We start from the raw sequence: 14681 nt of genomic DNA on the forward strand, positions 1-14681 counted from the left end.
ATTTCCATCCCCCACGCAGAGCTACAAAACTCCAGAGTTCCTTGGAAAGAAGGGCTAACTGTTAAACCAAACTACAAATTGCATCTCTTTGAGGGGAATGAGGGTCCCTCGGCACCTTTAACAAACTACATCTCCCATAATTCTTTGGGGGAAGCCGTGGTTGTTTAAAGTGGCACTGTAGTGCTTTAGATTTGCGGTGTGGATGTGGCCCCAGTTTTGTATCCTACAGCATAAGAAGAGTGTCAGTTTGCAAAATGAAATTGAGGTGTAAAACCTCTCTCTTCATTCTTATTTAAAAATTGTTGGCAAGGCTGCACCAAACTGGGTGCTTACATTAACAGACGGAAGTAACCATGCATCACGTTGGACCCAACAAATAACTACAATACAATGTTTGGTGTAAGATGTCTCGCTCAATCCTTGTGTTGCAAACAACCCTCTGGCAATTGGTCAAAGACAGAGCACCCCACCCCACCCCCCTTTGGGGGGAAATTCTTTATTATTATTTCATCTTATAATGTATATAAAACAGAGATAACAATTAGAGCAACAGACGAAATGGAAAGGTGAAAAATTAACTATAAAACAGGCATGCAGACAGAGCAGTTGCAGTGGAGGAGCATGGTTTCATGGTACCCCGGCTGCGCGTACAGAGGGCTGTGTGCCAGCCAAGCCCTCACCGCCGGATCAACACCAGCTCTGAGCCACTTTGTGAGGCTGGGATGCTCCCTGCACCACCCTGGCAGAAAAACATGGGATAATCCTGTCGAAGGGAAGAGGAATGAATATTCTACAGACATGAATACCATATTTTTCCATGTATAACATGCCCCCATGTATAAGATTTTGGGGGACTCAAAATTAAGAAAATGGGGAGAGATTGCCCAGAGTTGTTTGTGGAGGTAACGCTCCGCTTTGTGAAGGCAAACCTCGCACCAGACATGCAACAGTGTGTCAAGGTGCGTTGCGCCTGCTCTCCCTGACCTTTTGCCTTCTTGGCTAGAAAACAGGGTTTCCCCCCTGACCTTTCGTCCTTTCACAATTCGTTTGCTTAGACATTTCACTTGGCTGGAGCATGACCGGGGACGCAGATGCAATCAAGTATCGGGGGGAACATCTTCGGGAAACACCTGCTGACACATGTATTTGCTAACGCTGGAAATGTGCTTAGATGAAATATGTTAAGTTCAGGGTGGTTTCACTACTGTTTCCAGTTGTTGACTTCTGCTAATAAAAGGAGCCTCGGCAGAGCTAGCCGGCCGCTTGCTTGGAACATGCTTGCCAGCTCGCTCCTGCACAGCTCACCTGCATCCAGCCTCCTGTCGTCTCTGTTATTCCTACAGTTGTTGAGCTTTCTTGAGGGGGGGGGTTGCAACAAATCGCTCACCCACCCCAACGATGCTGCCATTAGCACATGGCATAGAGGACACCAATCGTCTGCCCAGTTGCCACAACAACAACCAATCGACATCAGCCCTTGCTACAACCACCAATCAGCTCGTGACAAAGACCAATCCCCCATCCCTACTCTGCACTATCCGTGTATAAGACGAGCCCCAATTTAATACATAATATTATCAGGATAAAACCTCATCTTATACACGGAAAAGTATGGTATGTACCTGGTTGTTGCTGAGATTGACGTGAGGGCGACAGGGGTTTGATGATGGTGGTGGTGGTGGTGATTTATTCAATCTATACACTGCCCTATACCTAGAGGTCTCAGGGCAGTTCACAAAGAAGACCACAACATATAATATCATACCAAAAGCAGTAACCCAATAACACCCCCCAAGCCACATTCTAAAAGGGTGTTGGATGTCAGTAAGATCAACCAAAGGCCTGTTTAAAAAGGAACATTCTTGCCTGGAGCCTAAAGGTATATATAATGAAGGTGCCAGGCGAACTTCCCTGGGGAGAGCATTCCACAGACGGGGAGCCACTGCAGAGAAGGCCCTGTTCTCGTGTTGCCACCCTTTGGACCTCTCTAGGAGGAGGCACACAAAGGAGGGTCTTGGGAGATGATCTCAGGGTCTGGGTAGGTTCATATGGAAAGAGACGGTCCTTGAGGTATTATATTCCTGGGTTGTTTAAGGCTTTATAGGTCAAAACCAGCACTTTGAATTGGGCCCAGAAACTAATTGGTAGCCAGTGCAGTCAGGCCAGGATCGGTGTATTTAGCCACATAGTTATAGCCTGCTACACATCTTTGGAAACCAAGAAATATGACTTTTAAAAAGTCTATTCATTATTTGTGCTCATTATAAACCCTGCCAGCTTGCTGTGGTTTAAACCCTGGACTGATGCGCCTTTCTCAGATGGGCCCCCCAAATGGGGTCTTCCCCACCCAACTCACCAAGGCTCACACTCTAGCTTTATGACCTCCTATGGTTACCTGGGAGCTAACAGGTGAGGGAGGCTGCAGTGAGGTATCCTAGGCTAAATCTGGGGAGATCTTGCAGGGGTGGGGAACAGGTGGCCTAGGCTGGGTGTTCCTGGGCATCTGTGGTTACGGACAGGGGAGGAACCCATGTGTATGGCTGGGCACAAAATCATCCTCCCAGGATGCCCCAAGCCCTCTCATCTACAAGAGTGTCACCAACACCATGCAGAGAGCCCACCCAGTAGCTGGGGCCCCCTCTGGCCGTGGAAGACCTTGGCCAATGCTGCTTCTAGCAGGTGAGAGACTGTGGCATATTGCACCAATCCTGACCCGACTGCACAGGCTGCCAATTAGTTTCCAGGCCCAATTCAAATGTAAAGGCTCAGGACCTCAGTACCTCAAGAACTGCCTCTCCCCATATGAACTGACCATCCTTTGAGGTCCTCCTTCATGTGCCTCACAAACAGAGCCGGATTTAGGTTTGATGAGGCCCTAAACAACTGAAGGTAATGGGACCCTTTAAATGTCCAGCTGTCCTTTGTCAACAACAAATTGTCGCTGTTTTTTGTGTGTTGAATATATGCTATACAGTAATTTATGGACCTGAGAAGGAGATGGGATGTTTTAAATATATTTCTTCCCCCCCCCCCTGGTTTTAATGTCTTTATGTGGGTTCGTATGTTACTTTGGTTGTATGTTACTTTGGGCTGCACTGGGCAAGATAAAGCTACTAAGAAATGTAATAAATCATCATCATAATAACACTGTGTTTTAATTTATTGGAAGCCGCCCATAGTGGTTGGGGTAACCCGATCAGATGGGCGGTATGATGATGATAATAATAATAATAATAATAATAATAATAATAATAATAATAATATACTGTTAAAGAAGTCTCCTAGCAACAAACTACAGTCCCCAGAATTCTTTGCAGTGCTATGTTGCTGCTTTAAGTGCAGATGCAGCACTGGGTTTTCAGAAAACCCCTTCCCCAGTTAGTAACAGGATTCAGGGCTGGGGTCTAAAACTCTGGCTTGGGCAGGGAGTCTGTTCTTAAGGCACTTGCAATGAGCTCTGCTGCAGCCTCGATATAAGTCATGCCTCCCAAATTTTCTCCCTTTTTCTCCAAGACATAACACTGAAAAACCCTCTTGATTCTTGGTCTATAACGGAAGCATGTTTTTAGCTGTTATTGGTTTCAGAACATTTCAAACCGTAGCTGATTCCGAATTTCCAGAATGTTGCGATCTGCTTGCTTTTGTTTCGAAATTGCACAGGGCAGGAATTCGATAAATGAATTCGATAAATACATCGCAAGCGCTGATGTCTCTGGTTTGCTGCCGACCTCTTCTTTGAACTTAACTTTTGCTTATTTCCCCTTCTGCCCAACCCCTGCTCTTCTAGCCCACATTCTGAATTCGTGCTTTGCACTGGTGCAAGCTGAGAAAATTAGAATTCCCATCGTCTTGGATCCGTGGCGCCCATCACTGGGAAATGATGTAACACTGGTCCCAGTCAGTAGCATGGAGAGGGTCTCATTCTGCGGCTGGTTCCGAGGGAAAATATCAGAGGCAAGTAATATTGTGACCTACCAACCTCAGCCAGTCTCCATATTCAATATCAGCTGGGCCTACACTGGGCGGGTGGACATCAATCCACATTGCTCCCTACACATCACTAATTTAACCCTCCTGGACAGCGGCTACTACATGCTACAAAAGAAAAAAGTTCTGCCGGACTCATCCGAAGTGGGGAGGATATACCTGGCGGTCAAAGGTGAGTATATTTCTCGGTTTCTCATTTTTCCAGTCTTAGGTACAGTTCTTCACATTTTTACACCGGTTTGCAATTTATTTATTTTTTTAAAAAAGGTCATCATGACAATTCATCAGCATTTGAATGGAAACTCTCCATATATGTGAATATATATATATATATATATATGTATGTATGTATGCAATAGTGACTTTTTTTGCAAGGCAATTTCCCTAAATATAGTGCGCTTCCGCAAAATATTTTCACCAACGTATGTACTTTTATGCACACTTTGACCTAGTACAGTGGTACCTTGGTTAACAATCATAATCCGTTCCAGAGGTCCAGTTGTAAACCAAAACAGGTTGTAACCCAAGGCGCGCTTTCGCCAGTGGGGCCTCCCCTCCAAAATTGGTTATAATCCAAAAAAAGGGACACGCACTTCTGGGTTTGATGTGGTTGTAATCCAAAATGGTTGTAACCCAAAGCTGTAGCAAACCAAGCTACCACTGTATAGGTATTTCTGTACAAAACCCTTGGCTAGTGAACTGCCGTGCAAAATTCAGAGCAGCGCATTTGCAGAGCTGTGTTTCAGTTCTTGCCAGGGGCAGTCCAAGGCATTTTGGCACCTGGGGTGAACCACAAAATGGCGTCCCTTTTCCCTGCCAGGGAAGAAGGGGTGAACATGAAGGAACAAGGGGGGAGTAAAGATCTACATCAGGACTGCGGCCCCTATGGATCCTGCCGCCTGAGGCAGTCTTCTCACCTTGCTTCATGGATGGTCCGGCCCTCATACAGTGGTACCTTAGGTTAAGAATTTAATTCATTCTGGAGGTCCATTCTTAACCTGAAACTGTTCTTAACCTGAGGTACCACTTTAGCTAATGGGGCCTCCTGCTGCCGCCATGCGATTTCTGTTCTCATCTTGAGGTAAAGTTCTTAACCTGAGGTACTATTTCTGGGTCTGTAACCTGAAGCGTCTGTAATCTGATGCATCTGTAACCTGAGGTACCCCTGTACTTGTATTATTTTGGAAAATGTGAAAGATGTGGGTTCACCTTTCCTTGTGAACTGAATCAATTTTCTCCCTCACCCTTACCTGTAACTGACGCAGAGGACAGGGATGCTCAGCGTACCTGAGGACGAGCTAAGGAAAATAAACAACTATCTGATTTTTAGAAAACACCTGAAGGCAGCCCTGTTTAGGGAAGTTTTTAATGTCTGATGTTTTATCGTGTTTTTAATATTCTGTTGGGAGCTGCCCAGAGTGGCTGAGGAGGCCCAGCCAGATGGACAGAGTATAAGTAATAAATTACTGCTGCTGCTGCTGCTATTACACTCATACTTCGGATCCCTAACACCTTGTGAGTCAAATTTTTTGGCTCCCAAATGCTTCAAACCTGGAAGCGAATGTTCCGGTTTGCCAACGTTCTTTGGAACCCGAATGTCCCACACAGTTTCTGTGGCTTCCAATTGGCTGCAGGAGCTCCTGCAGCCAATTGAAAGCCGCTCCTTGGTTTCCGAACGTTTTGGAAATCAAATGGGCTTCCGGAATGGATTCCGTTCGACTTCCGAGGTACCGCTTGTGGCGATCACACAGGGTCCCTGGACGTTTGACGGTCTATTGATCCCTGTGCCACCACTGTGCTCGCTTCCCCGCTGCCACCAACCCGTTTCTCTCGGCTACACACTGAGTCCAGACAGTTGTTAACATTAAACCAAATAAACAAGTTTATTTTATAAGCATTAACAAGTTTATGGTTTCAGACAATTTTTCTTGTCAGTTTCATAACCTTAGTTTCTTTACCGGCCTATACCTTTCTAATACCTTCTGACTGATTATCTCAACTGTTTAACTGACTCCTCTTAACAGATTCTCTCACTCCCTCACATCAAACTAGCCCAACCCACAGACTTATCCTCCCTCTCCCTTCTCTAACTCCAGACTGACTTCTTAACAACTCTAACTCTAAGTCCTCCCCTTGGGTTCCTATTGGTTATTATTTTACACTTAGTTAACCCTTTCCTTATGACCCAGTATGATGTCACACACCTAGGAGGGCAAACGCCACACCGCTGTACTATTATTCCTATTATATGCACATTTTTTTCTTGCTGCCTGCATGTGGAGATCTGGGAGGAAAAAAGAAGATGCATATTCCACCTGCCAAAGTCACGGCTGGGCTTGTCGTCGGATGTATTTCGCTGTCCCTGTTCTTGGTAGGCGTCGCTTCCTACTACACGTTGAGCAACTATGCAAGGTAACGCTTGCTTGTTTTTGATTTCATTTTGGTTAAGTATAATATAAGGCAGGTCTGGAACGAGAGGCTGCTTTACGGATGAGCAGGCCAATACACAACCACACAGGAGAATGAAAGCAACCAGCAAGACAGGCTAAAAATGGAGCCTTTGCCCAACCCAGAACAACTGGAGACTATATTTAACTCTATTGTTCCCAATGACTATGGGTGTTGTTTATATTCTTTGACCAAAAAGTGAAGGAGGTGTATACAATGTGCTGTCCAACCATCTTAGGCCGGACCCTGCTGTGTAGGGTTTGCTCCTGTCTTATTGGTGGCCCTTTCCTAATATTTCATTTTTCCCGTAATTTTTCGCATCCATGGCATTGTACTTGCACTGTATTGTTTTACTGACTTAATATGCTGTAAACCGCTTTGGGGTTTTTCTTTAAAATATAAAGCGGTATAGAAATTTTTAAAAATAATAATTAATAAATTGTATTTCTGTGTTTCGTGGCAAGCCGCCTTTACTCTCAAAGGCGGCATAGGGATGTTTCAAATAATATGAAATAGAACCAGCTTCTCACCCCAGAAATCGTTGTTCCTTTCCCTCTTTCCTTGGGTAGAATTGATCCTGAACGAGCCAATTCAATTCTGATCTGAAGCAAAAGCCAGGAGTCCAGAAACATCTGGAGGGCCAAAGATTCTGCACCCCTGCCTTAAATCACAGAGGTTGGTAGTCACGGTTTCCTTCTGAGGGTCCATTTCCGCCTCCAGATGTCAACGAGAGCATGGCGACTTCAGTTAAGGGAACTGTGTGTACAGCAGGAGGGGGTTGGGGCTAGACTTGGCCTTGTGGCATCTAGTGGGTTGGAGATTAACCTTGTAGTTCCAAAGGGAGTAGGATACGGATCCTTCTGGTTTCCCTTCTCTGATTCTCGACAAGCTCTCTTTTAGAGGGGGGGGGGAAGCAGAAGAGATCATCGTTCTCCAGTACAGCGGTGGCGTTTGGAGCAGCAACAGCCAACCCCAAAGACTGTATGAGTCACTGCCTTCCCCACAGCAAGAGGAGGAGCTCCATCTATCTGGAAACCGTGAATGAAATAATCGAGGACAGTCATCTGGCGGTGTCTTGAGCACCAACCCTTACAGCCAACTGGAACCCCAGAGGCAGAAAATAACATCATATATACACCTGTGAAATAAAAGCCTCCAGTGCCCTTTTAGTGGCACCTATTCTCCCTTGTTCCATTAAGTGCTGCAATGGGCAGTGTTGGCTGCAGGGATTTTGGGGGAGGGAGATCCTTGGGCAAGATGCCTTCAGCTGGCTCCTTGGATGGCTATGATAATATTTATACCCCGCCCATCTGGCTGGGTTTCCCCAGCCACTCTGGGCGGCTCCCAACAAAATATAAAAAATACAATAAAAGATCAGACATTAAAAACTTCCCTAAACAGGGCCGCCTTCAGATGTCTCCTAAAAGTCAGATAGTTATTTATTTCCTAAGCAAGTACAGGCTTGGTGCTCTTTTGCCAACCTCCTGGCAATGTGGTGCAGTGGTTAGAACATTGGACTAGGAGCTTGGGAGGCCAGGGTTCAAATTCCCACTCAGTCATGAAGCTCATTGGGTGACCTCAGACCAGTTAATGTCTCTAATCATCCTTGCCGCGGGATCACATTCATCCAGTGCTTTACCAACTACACTGGCTCCCAGTGGAGTGCAGGGTCAGGTTTAAGGTGCTGGTTTGACCTTTAAAGCCCTATGCGGCCTAGGACCCACGTACCTATGGGACCGCCTCTCCCGGTATGCCCTGTGGAGGACCTTAAGGTCCACAAATGACAACATTTTGGAGGTCCCAAGTCGCAAGGTGGTTAGATTGGTCTCAACTAGGGCCAGGGCCTTTTCAGTACTGGCCCCGACTTGGTGGAACGCTCTGTCACAAGAGACCAGGGCCCTGCAGGATTTGACATCTTTCCACAGGGCCTGCAAGACAGAACTATTTCACCTGGCCTTTCGTTTGGACTCAGTCTGACCCTTATGTTCCTCCCTCCCCCCTTATGGTTTTGATCTATGGGCTACTTTTAAAATGAGGCTGCATTTAATTTGCATTTTAACTTGTATTTTAAATTGGTCCCCCTGCCCCATTATATTTTTACTGTAATTTTATTGGTGTTGGCCGCCCTGAGCCTGGCTCTGGCTGGGGCAGGTGGGGTATAAATAAATATTTATTTATTTTTATCATCATTGTCGTCATCATAATTTAATATTTCTACCCCGCCCATCTGGCTGGGTTTCCCCAGCCACTCTGGGCGGCTTCCAACCAAAAATTAAAAATACATTAAAACATCAGTCATTAAAAACTTCCCTAAACAGGGCTGCCTTCAGGTGTCTTCTAAATGTCATATAGTTGTTTATTTCTTTGACATCTGATGGGAGGGCGTTCCACAGGGCGGGCACCACCACCAAGAAGGCCCTCTGCCTGGTTCTTAGGGCTCATCCATGCTTCTGCTTGTCATGTGCCTAGGAAGCACGGGTCCAAGTGGTCCTCTGGTGTAGTGGTTAAGAGTGGTGGACTCGTAATCTGGTGAACTGGGTTCGATTCCCTGCTCCTCCACATGCAGCTGCTGGGTGACCTTGGGCCAGTCACACTTCTCTGAAGTCTCTCAGCCTCACTCACCTCACAGAGTGTTTGTTGTGGGGAAGGAAGGGAAAAGGAGATGGTTAACTGCTTTGAGACTCCTTAGGGTAGTGATAAAGTGGGATATCAAATCCAAACTACTCCTCCTTCTCCTCCTCCTCCTCCTCCTCTTCTTCTTCTTCTTCTTCTTCTTCTTCTTCTTCTTCTTCTTCTTCTTCTTCTTCTGTTTGCCCCACAACTTGCCCCAGGAAAACCCACTCTTTAGCTCTGAATCGGAACAAATATCAGTCCCTGGGAAAGCTGATTGACATTTGCTCGGATTCAGCACAAAAGAGGGGGAAGCCTAGATGAGCCCTCTGCCTAACCTACCTCACAGGGATGTTGTGAGGATAAAATGGGGGGAGGGACCATGTATGCTGCCATCTTGAGCTCCTTGGAGAGGCGGTGGGACACAAATCCAACACATTCTTTACTTGCTTAGACAGGAAGTGTGAACAGCAGTGGCCGAGCCAGGGAGCTCCAGGGGTCCTAGGTGGGGCCCAGATCTCGGAAAGATCATTTTAAAAAGGAACTAGCTCCAGCTTAACACATCCAGAAAGGAACTAACTTCAGTTCATGCTCGATCCTGTATAAAACTGCCTAGTTCGGTTCACGCTCAGTTCACAGATCAATTCAAGTTTACGGCAGACAATCCTCGGTAATTTAACCCAACTACCCAACGTTCGGATTGTTTCAGGTCGCCATCAAAAAGAGACATAAGACAGTAGGAAAACAGTGAAATGTGAATTGTTTAATGCATTTTCTCCAACCGTTTTGATATTTAAGCAAACAAGCACAAAGAGTCTAATGCGTTTTTCTTTTAAAGTAAAAACAACAACAACACATTGAAGATGAAACCGTTCAGAGTTCTACCTCAGAATGATCTGCAGGGATGCACATTAAGGCCACATTCATGCCATATATTTAAAGCACTATATTCAGAAAAGAGTCTGGGTTTTTAAGGCCGGTATATCAAAGAGGGCCTGGCTGGGGGTCTGCAGCTGACAGGCATCTAGGCAGAAACGTTCAGCTGGGAGAAGCTATCGTAAGTCCTTATTGCTACACAGGAGATGCTGCACTCAGAAATCACCTGGAGAGAGAGAGAGAGAGAGAGAGAGAGAGAGAGAGAGAATAAACGTGTGTGAAGGGCGCAGGATCTGGCCCAGAATTTATTTCCAATGCCAAAAACTCAGCGATGGGATTTGAGGAAATGCACGTGCAGGAAATGTGGGGTGGGGCAGGCAATAAGCTGCAGTGAGCTCCTGTGGGGCAGGGCAGAACTGTGGGTGCCCAGTGCCCCCTAAGTTATCCTGCTGCCCCCAAGGGGCAGGGGAAGGCATTGCCCCTTCACTAGAGTTATGTTCTCTAGAAGTTAAATTTTCAACTGCTGGTCCAGTCACCTTCTGTATGCGGAAAGGTGGCAGGGGCAGGTTTAGGGCTGGGCACTGGGCTCTGAGCCACAGGAGTGCCATCTCAGAACCGGGTAAGTGAGGCCCTGGGCTTTGGGGAGGAGATGTGAGAGCTCTGGCAGAGTCCTAGAGTCCTCCCGCCTCCTTCCCAAAGCCAGGAGAAGTCACAGAAATGGAGGGAAGACTTACCCTTCCAGTTCTTGATACACAGCCCCGTCGTCACACAGCACCTCCTGAGGACAAAACGTTGAAAGAGTTCAGCTGTGGGTCTGATCTGCCTGCCTTGCACTCTTAACCAATTTTTTGGGGGGAGGGGTGTCTATAGACCACCGTTGCAATCCACACCTGACACCTAGGTTCATCCCTCTCCTGTTAAAGGGATCTTAAGACAGTAGGCCTAGCCGACCATTCTGCCATAGAATTGGGGCCTGAGTGAGTTGCTGCGTGTCAGAGTACAATCATGAAATCATAGAATTGTACAGTTGGAAGGGACTCCGAGGTTCATCTCAGCTGGAGCATCCCTGACGATTGACCATCCAACCTCAGCTTAAAAAACTCCAGTGAAGGAGAGTGTTAAGTTGTGGGTGAGCATATCAGACGACACAGCGATTCTTCCACAGCTCTTGTTTATTCACAGGCCAGAACAGAACTGAACTGAAGGGTTCAGCCAGCCTGCTTATATAAAGCTCCAGAACAACGTAATTGTAACAACTTTCTTTAATTATCCAATCACTGAACGTCACTTTTGATCCCTTATTTGCATATGTGGACCCGATCCATCTACAGTATCCCCCTGCTGGCCCAGGGTGAGAAGTTCAGTACATAACAGAGAGTTCACAAGCTCCTGAGGGAGACCATTCCCCTGTCGAACAGCTCTTACTGTCAGAGAGTTTTTTCACTCAGAATCCCCTTCCTTGTAAATTGAATGAATGAATTTTATTATTACGGTCACAGACCAGTTCCGGCTCACTTACAATATCAGGAAAATCATAAAACACAACAGGAATACACTGAATTGCAATTAGGTATAACAGAGACAATTCAGATATAGGTAAAGGTAAAGGGACCCCTGACCATTAGGTCCAGTCGTGGCCAACTCTGGGGTTGCGGCACTCATCTCGCTTTACTGGCCGAGGGAGCCAGCGTACAGCTTCCGGGTCATATGGCCAGCATGACTAAGCCGCTTCTGGCGAACCAGAGCAGCGCACGGAAATGCTGTTTACCTCCCCCCCAGAGCAGTACCTATTTATCTACTTGCACTTTGACGTGCTTTTGAACTGTTAGGTTGGCAGGAGCAGGGACCGAGCAACAGGAGCCCACCCCGTCGCAGGGAATTTGAACCGCTGACCTTCTGATCAGCAAGTCCTAGGCTCTGTGGTTTAACCCACAGTGCCACTCACGTAATTCAGATATAGTGGCAGTTAAATATATATATTAAATCTTGATCAATAAAATATAACCTAAAATTGTCATTTAAAACCTTAATCATTTTGGTAGTTCCTTGTAAATTGAAGCTATTGGGCCCTACCCTTCAGAGCATGAGAAAACAGCAGCAAGCCAGCCTTTCCCCAGCCTTCTGCTGACCTCTGCAAGGCCGACATCAATCTGTCCGCCAAATTCTGCACCATCTGCAGTTTCCAAACTGTCTTCAAAGGCAGCCCGAAATCATATTGCGCCGGAGCTGTCCAGTTTAGGACTGTGGTCCAAGAACATTCGCAGGGCACCAGGTGTTTGGGTGGGTGGCGGCGGCAAGACTTGAGTGGGCAATGCTGACTCAAAACGAGGCAGGATCCTGCACAGGGCAGTCGGCGTGGGCAGGATTCTTCCCCCACCCGCAGAACGACGGCCAGTTAGGCTCTGAGCCATCCGCTGAGTCATGCAATGAGCAAATCCTGCGTCACAGTGTGGCATGAGTCAGCCTTGCCAAAGGAACATAAAAACAACAACAACACAACCACCGCTATCGTAATTCTTTGCCTAGGCAGCAGGGCGGCTGTGCAACCTTTGTGCCCCCAAAAGCCACAGACAGCAGTGGGTGGTGGTGGGTTTTTTCTCGTGTCACGTCTAGCAGACTAGACAGTCCAGAACGGACTCACGGCTGGCTTGCCAAAAAGAGCGGAAGGCTCTATTTCATTCTCTTTCCCTTTGTCTCTTCCTTCCCAAGTCTAATCTTCACTCTGGAGGTATCAATGGAATCATAAATTGTCAGAAGGGAGCCCTGAGGGTCATTCAGTCCAACCCCCTGCAATGCCGGAAGCTGTACACTTACCTGGTAGATGGTGCTGGGCTCAGCAGGGTTCTCAGGCTTGGTCTGAAACAAAGGAAAACAGAAAGGTTTCCTAGTTTGCTGAAGCAATTTTGTGGAGGGCTGGAAGTGCCCCTGCTCTCTTCTCTTTTTTTAAGTCTGAATTTTTGTATGAAGAAACAAAAACCTTCACTCTGGGTTTGTGTGTGGTTTACTTTAACACATAAATGCATTCCCCTCCCCCTCCCCCCCCAAAACACAGAATTAAGTCTTCATACACATAGCGTGTGTGGGACGCAGGTGGCGCTGTGGGTTAAGCCACAGAGCCTAGGACTTGCCGATCAGAAGGTCGGTGGTTTGAATCCCTGCGATGGGGTGAGCTCCCGTTGCTCAGTCCCTACTCCTGTCCACCTAACAGTTCGAAAGCATGTCAAAGTGCAAGTAGATAAATAGGTACCGTTCGGCAGGAAGGTAAACGGCATTTCCGTGCGCTGCTCTGGTTTGCCAGAAGCGGTTTAGTCATGCTGGCCACATGACCCGGAAGCTGTATGCCGGCTCCCTTGGCCAGTAAAGCGAGATGAGCGCCGCAACCCCAGAGTCGGCCACGACTGGACCTAATGGTCAGGGGTCCCTTTACCTTTACACATAGTGTGTATGTTTTATCTAATAAATGCCCTTTGGCGCACAGTACTTTTGCTTGAAGAACTGCATAGAATAATTCAGGGTGCAGATATTAATTCAGGGAGTGCAAACAAGGTTGGTTTGTGCTACAATCAAATGAAACAAAAACCTCTCTCGTCTCTCAGCGCCAAGACTGCCCCTGCCCCTTACAGCTGCCATTCCATGGGTAGTCATGGGGCAGGAGTGGGTGGCTGAGCTTTGGGTTTGAGCAGTGCCGGAGTTACGTATAAGCTAAACAAGCTATAGCTTAGGGCCCCACTCTCTTGGGGGGCCCAAAAAAAGTTAAAGGGACAAAAACCTGGATGTACATTTCCAAAATAAAAGACAAAAACAAATAAAATAAAACCTACTTACAGCAACAGTGTTTTGTGTTGTGTAGGCTCCTATGATGTCCATCATGGGCCCCGCCTGCTATATAAAGGGCCCCATAACCTTCAGTAGCTTAAAGGTAAAGGGACCCCTGACCATTAGGTCCAGTCGTGGCTGACTCTGGGGTTGTGGCGCTCATCTTGCTTTATTGGCCGTGGGAGCCGGCGTACAGCTTCCGGGTCATGTTTGCCAGAGCAAACCAGAGCAGTGCACAGAAACGCCGTTTACCTTCCCGCTGGAGCAGTACCTATTTATCTACTTGCACTTTGACGTGCTTTCGAACTGCTAGGTTGGCAGGAGCAGGGACTGAGCAATGGGAGCTCACCCCGTCACGGGGATTCGAACCGCCGACCTTCTGATCGGCAAGTCCTAGGCTCTGTGGTTTAATCCACAGCCCAGGGTTTGAGCCCCAAAGTTCAGCACCAGCTGAACCTCTGCTGTGCCAGGGTGAAAGTGGTTGCTCTAGCTGCAATGTGTCTCAATCATCACTCACTTCTCTGGCTCTGCTACCAAGCATTTTGGATCGAGAGAAGTCCTTAGGTAAGGATGGGATTGTCGAAATCGGTGGTGGTGGCGGCGGCGGCTGCAGGTTGTTCCTCCGAATGTGGACACCTAGGGACAAGATAAGAATGGAGAAAAGCACTTCTTCTGTCTACCAGGCCAGATTCAAGGTCCTTTTATAATTATAGTCCAGCTTAATTACTGAGACAATGTACAGGAGTGTCACTGATCTCTCCTCAAGGTGACAAAGGTCTGATAGACAACAACAAGGAACCATCTTTGTGCCATTGGCTCAGTATTCTGGGTTACACTGTTTATAGAGATTTTAAAACTTTTTAATATGGCTTTTATTGTACGGTTTCATGTTCAATTGCTGTAAACCACTCTGATTTTTAAATGAATATTTTTTATCCTTCTTA

General features: G+C 46.9%; 1 protein-coding gene and 1 long non-coding RNA gene across 3 annotated transcripts; one reads left to right on the forward strand and one right to left on the reverse strand.

The window, feature by feature from the left end:
* Positions 1 to 2432: 2432 nt before the first annotated feature.
* On the forward strand, positions 2433 to 7610 carry LOC310769999 (cell adhesion molecule CEACAM21-like). 2 transcript variants are annotated; one of them, XR_014551917.1, is made up of 5 exons: positions 2433 to 2679; positions 3788 to 4159; positions 6270 to 6399; positions 7005 to 7123; positions 7350 to 7610. XR_014551917.1 is itself a non-coding variant. In XM_083629841.1 (4 exons), the coding sequence occupies exons 1-4, from the start codon at positions 2607 to 2609 to the stop codon at positions 7039 to 7041; spliced, it is 612 nt and encodes a 203-aa protein (XP_083485967.1). In that variant the 5' UTR covers positions 2433 to 2606; the 3' UTR covers positions 7042 to 7610. The 2 variants fall into 2 exon arrangements, 1 of the variants encoding a protein (XP_083485967.1); XM_083629841.1 differs by having other exon boundaries at positions 7005 to 7610.
* Positions 7611 to 9792: 2182 nt separating this feature from the next.
* On the reverse strand, positions 9793 to 14678 carry LOC310769169. Its single transcript, XR_014551478.1, has 4 exons — positions 14255 to 14678; positions 12736 to 12777; positions 10656 to 10699; positions 9793 to 10147 (listed from the first exon to the last, which is right to left on the reverse strand). It is a non-coding gene; the product is annotated as an uncharacterized lncRNA (long non-coding RNA).
* Between the last annotated feature and the right edge of the window lie 3 nt (positions 14679 to 14681).

This window comes from Podarcis filfolensis (assembly GCF_964270895.1).
Source record: "Podarcis filfolensis genome assembly, chromosome: 8".
Lineage (NCBI taxonomy): Eukaryota > Metazoa > Chordata > Lepidosauria > Squamata > Lacertidae > Podarcis > Podarcis filfolensis.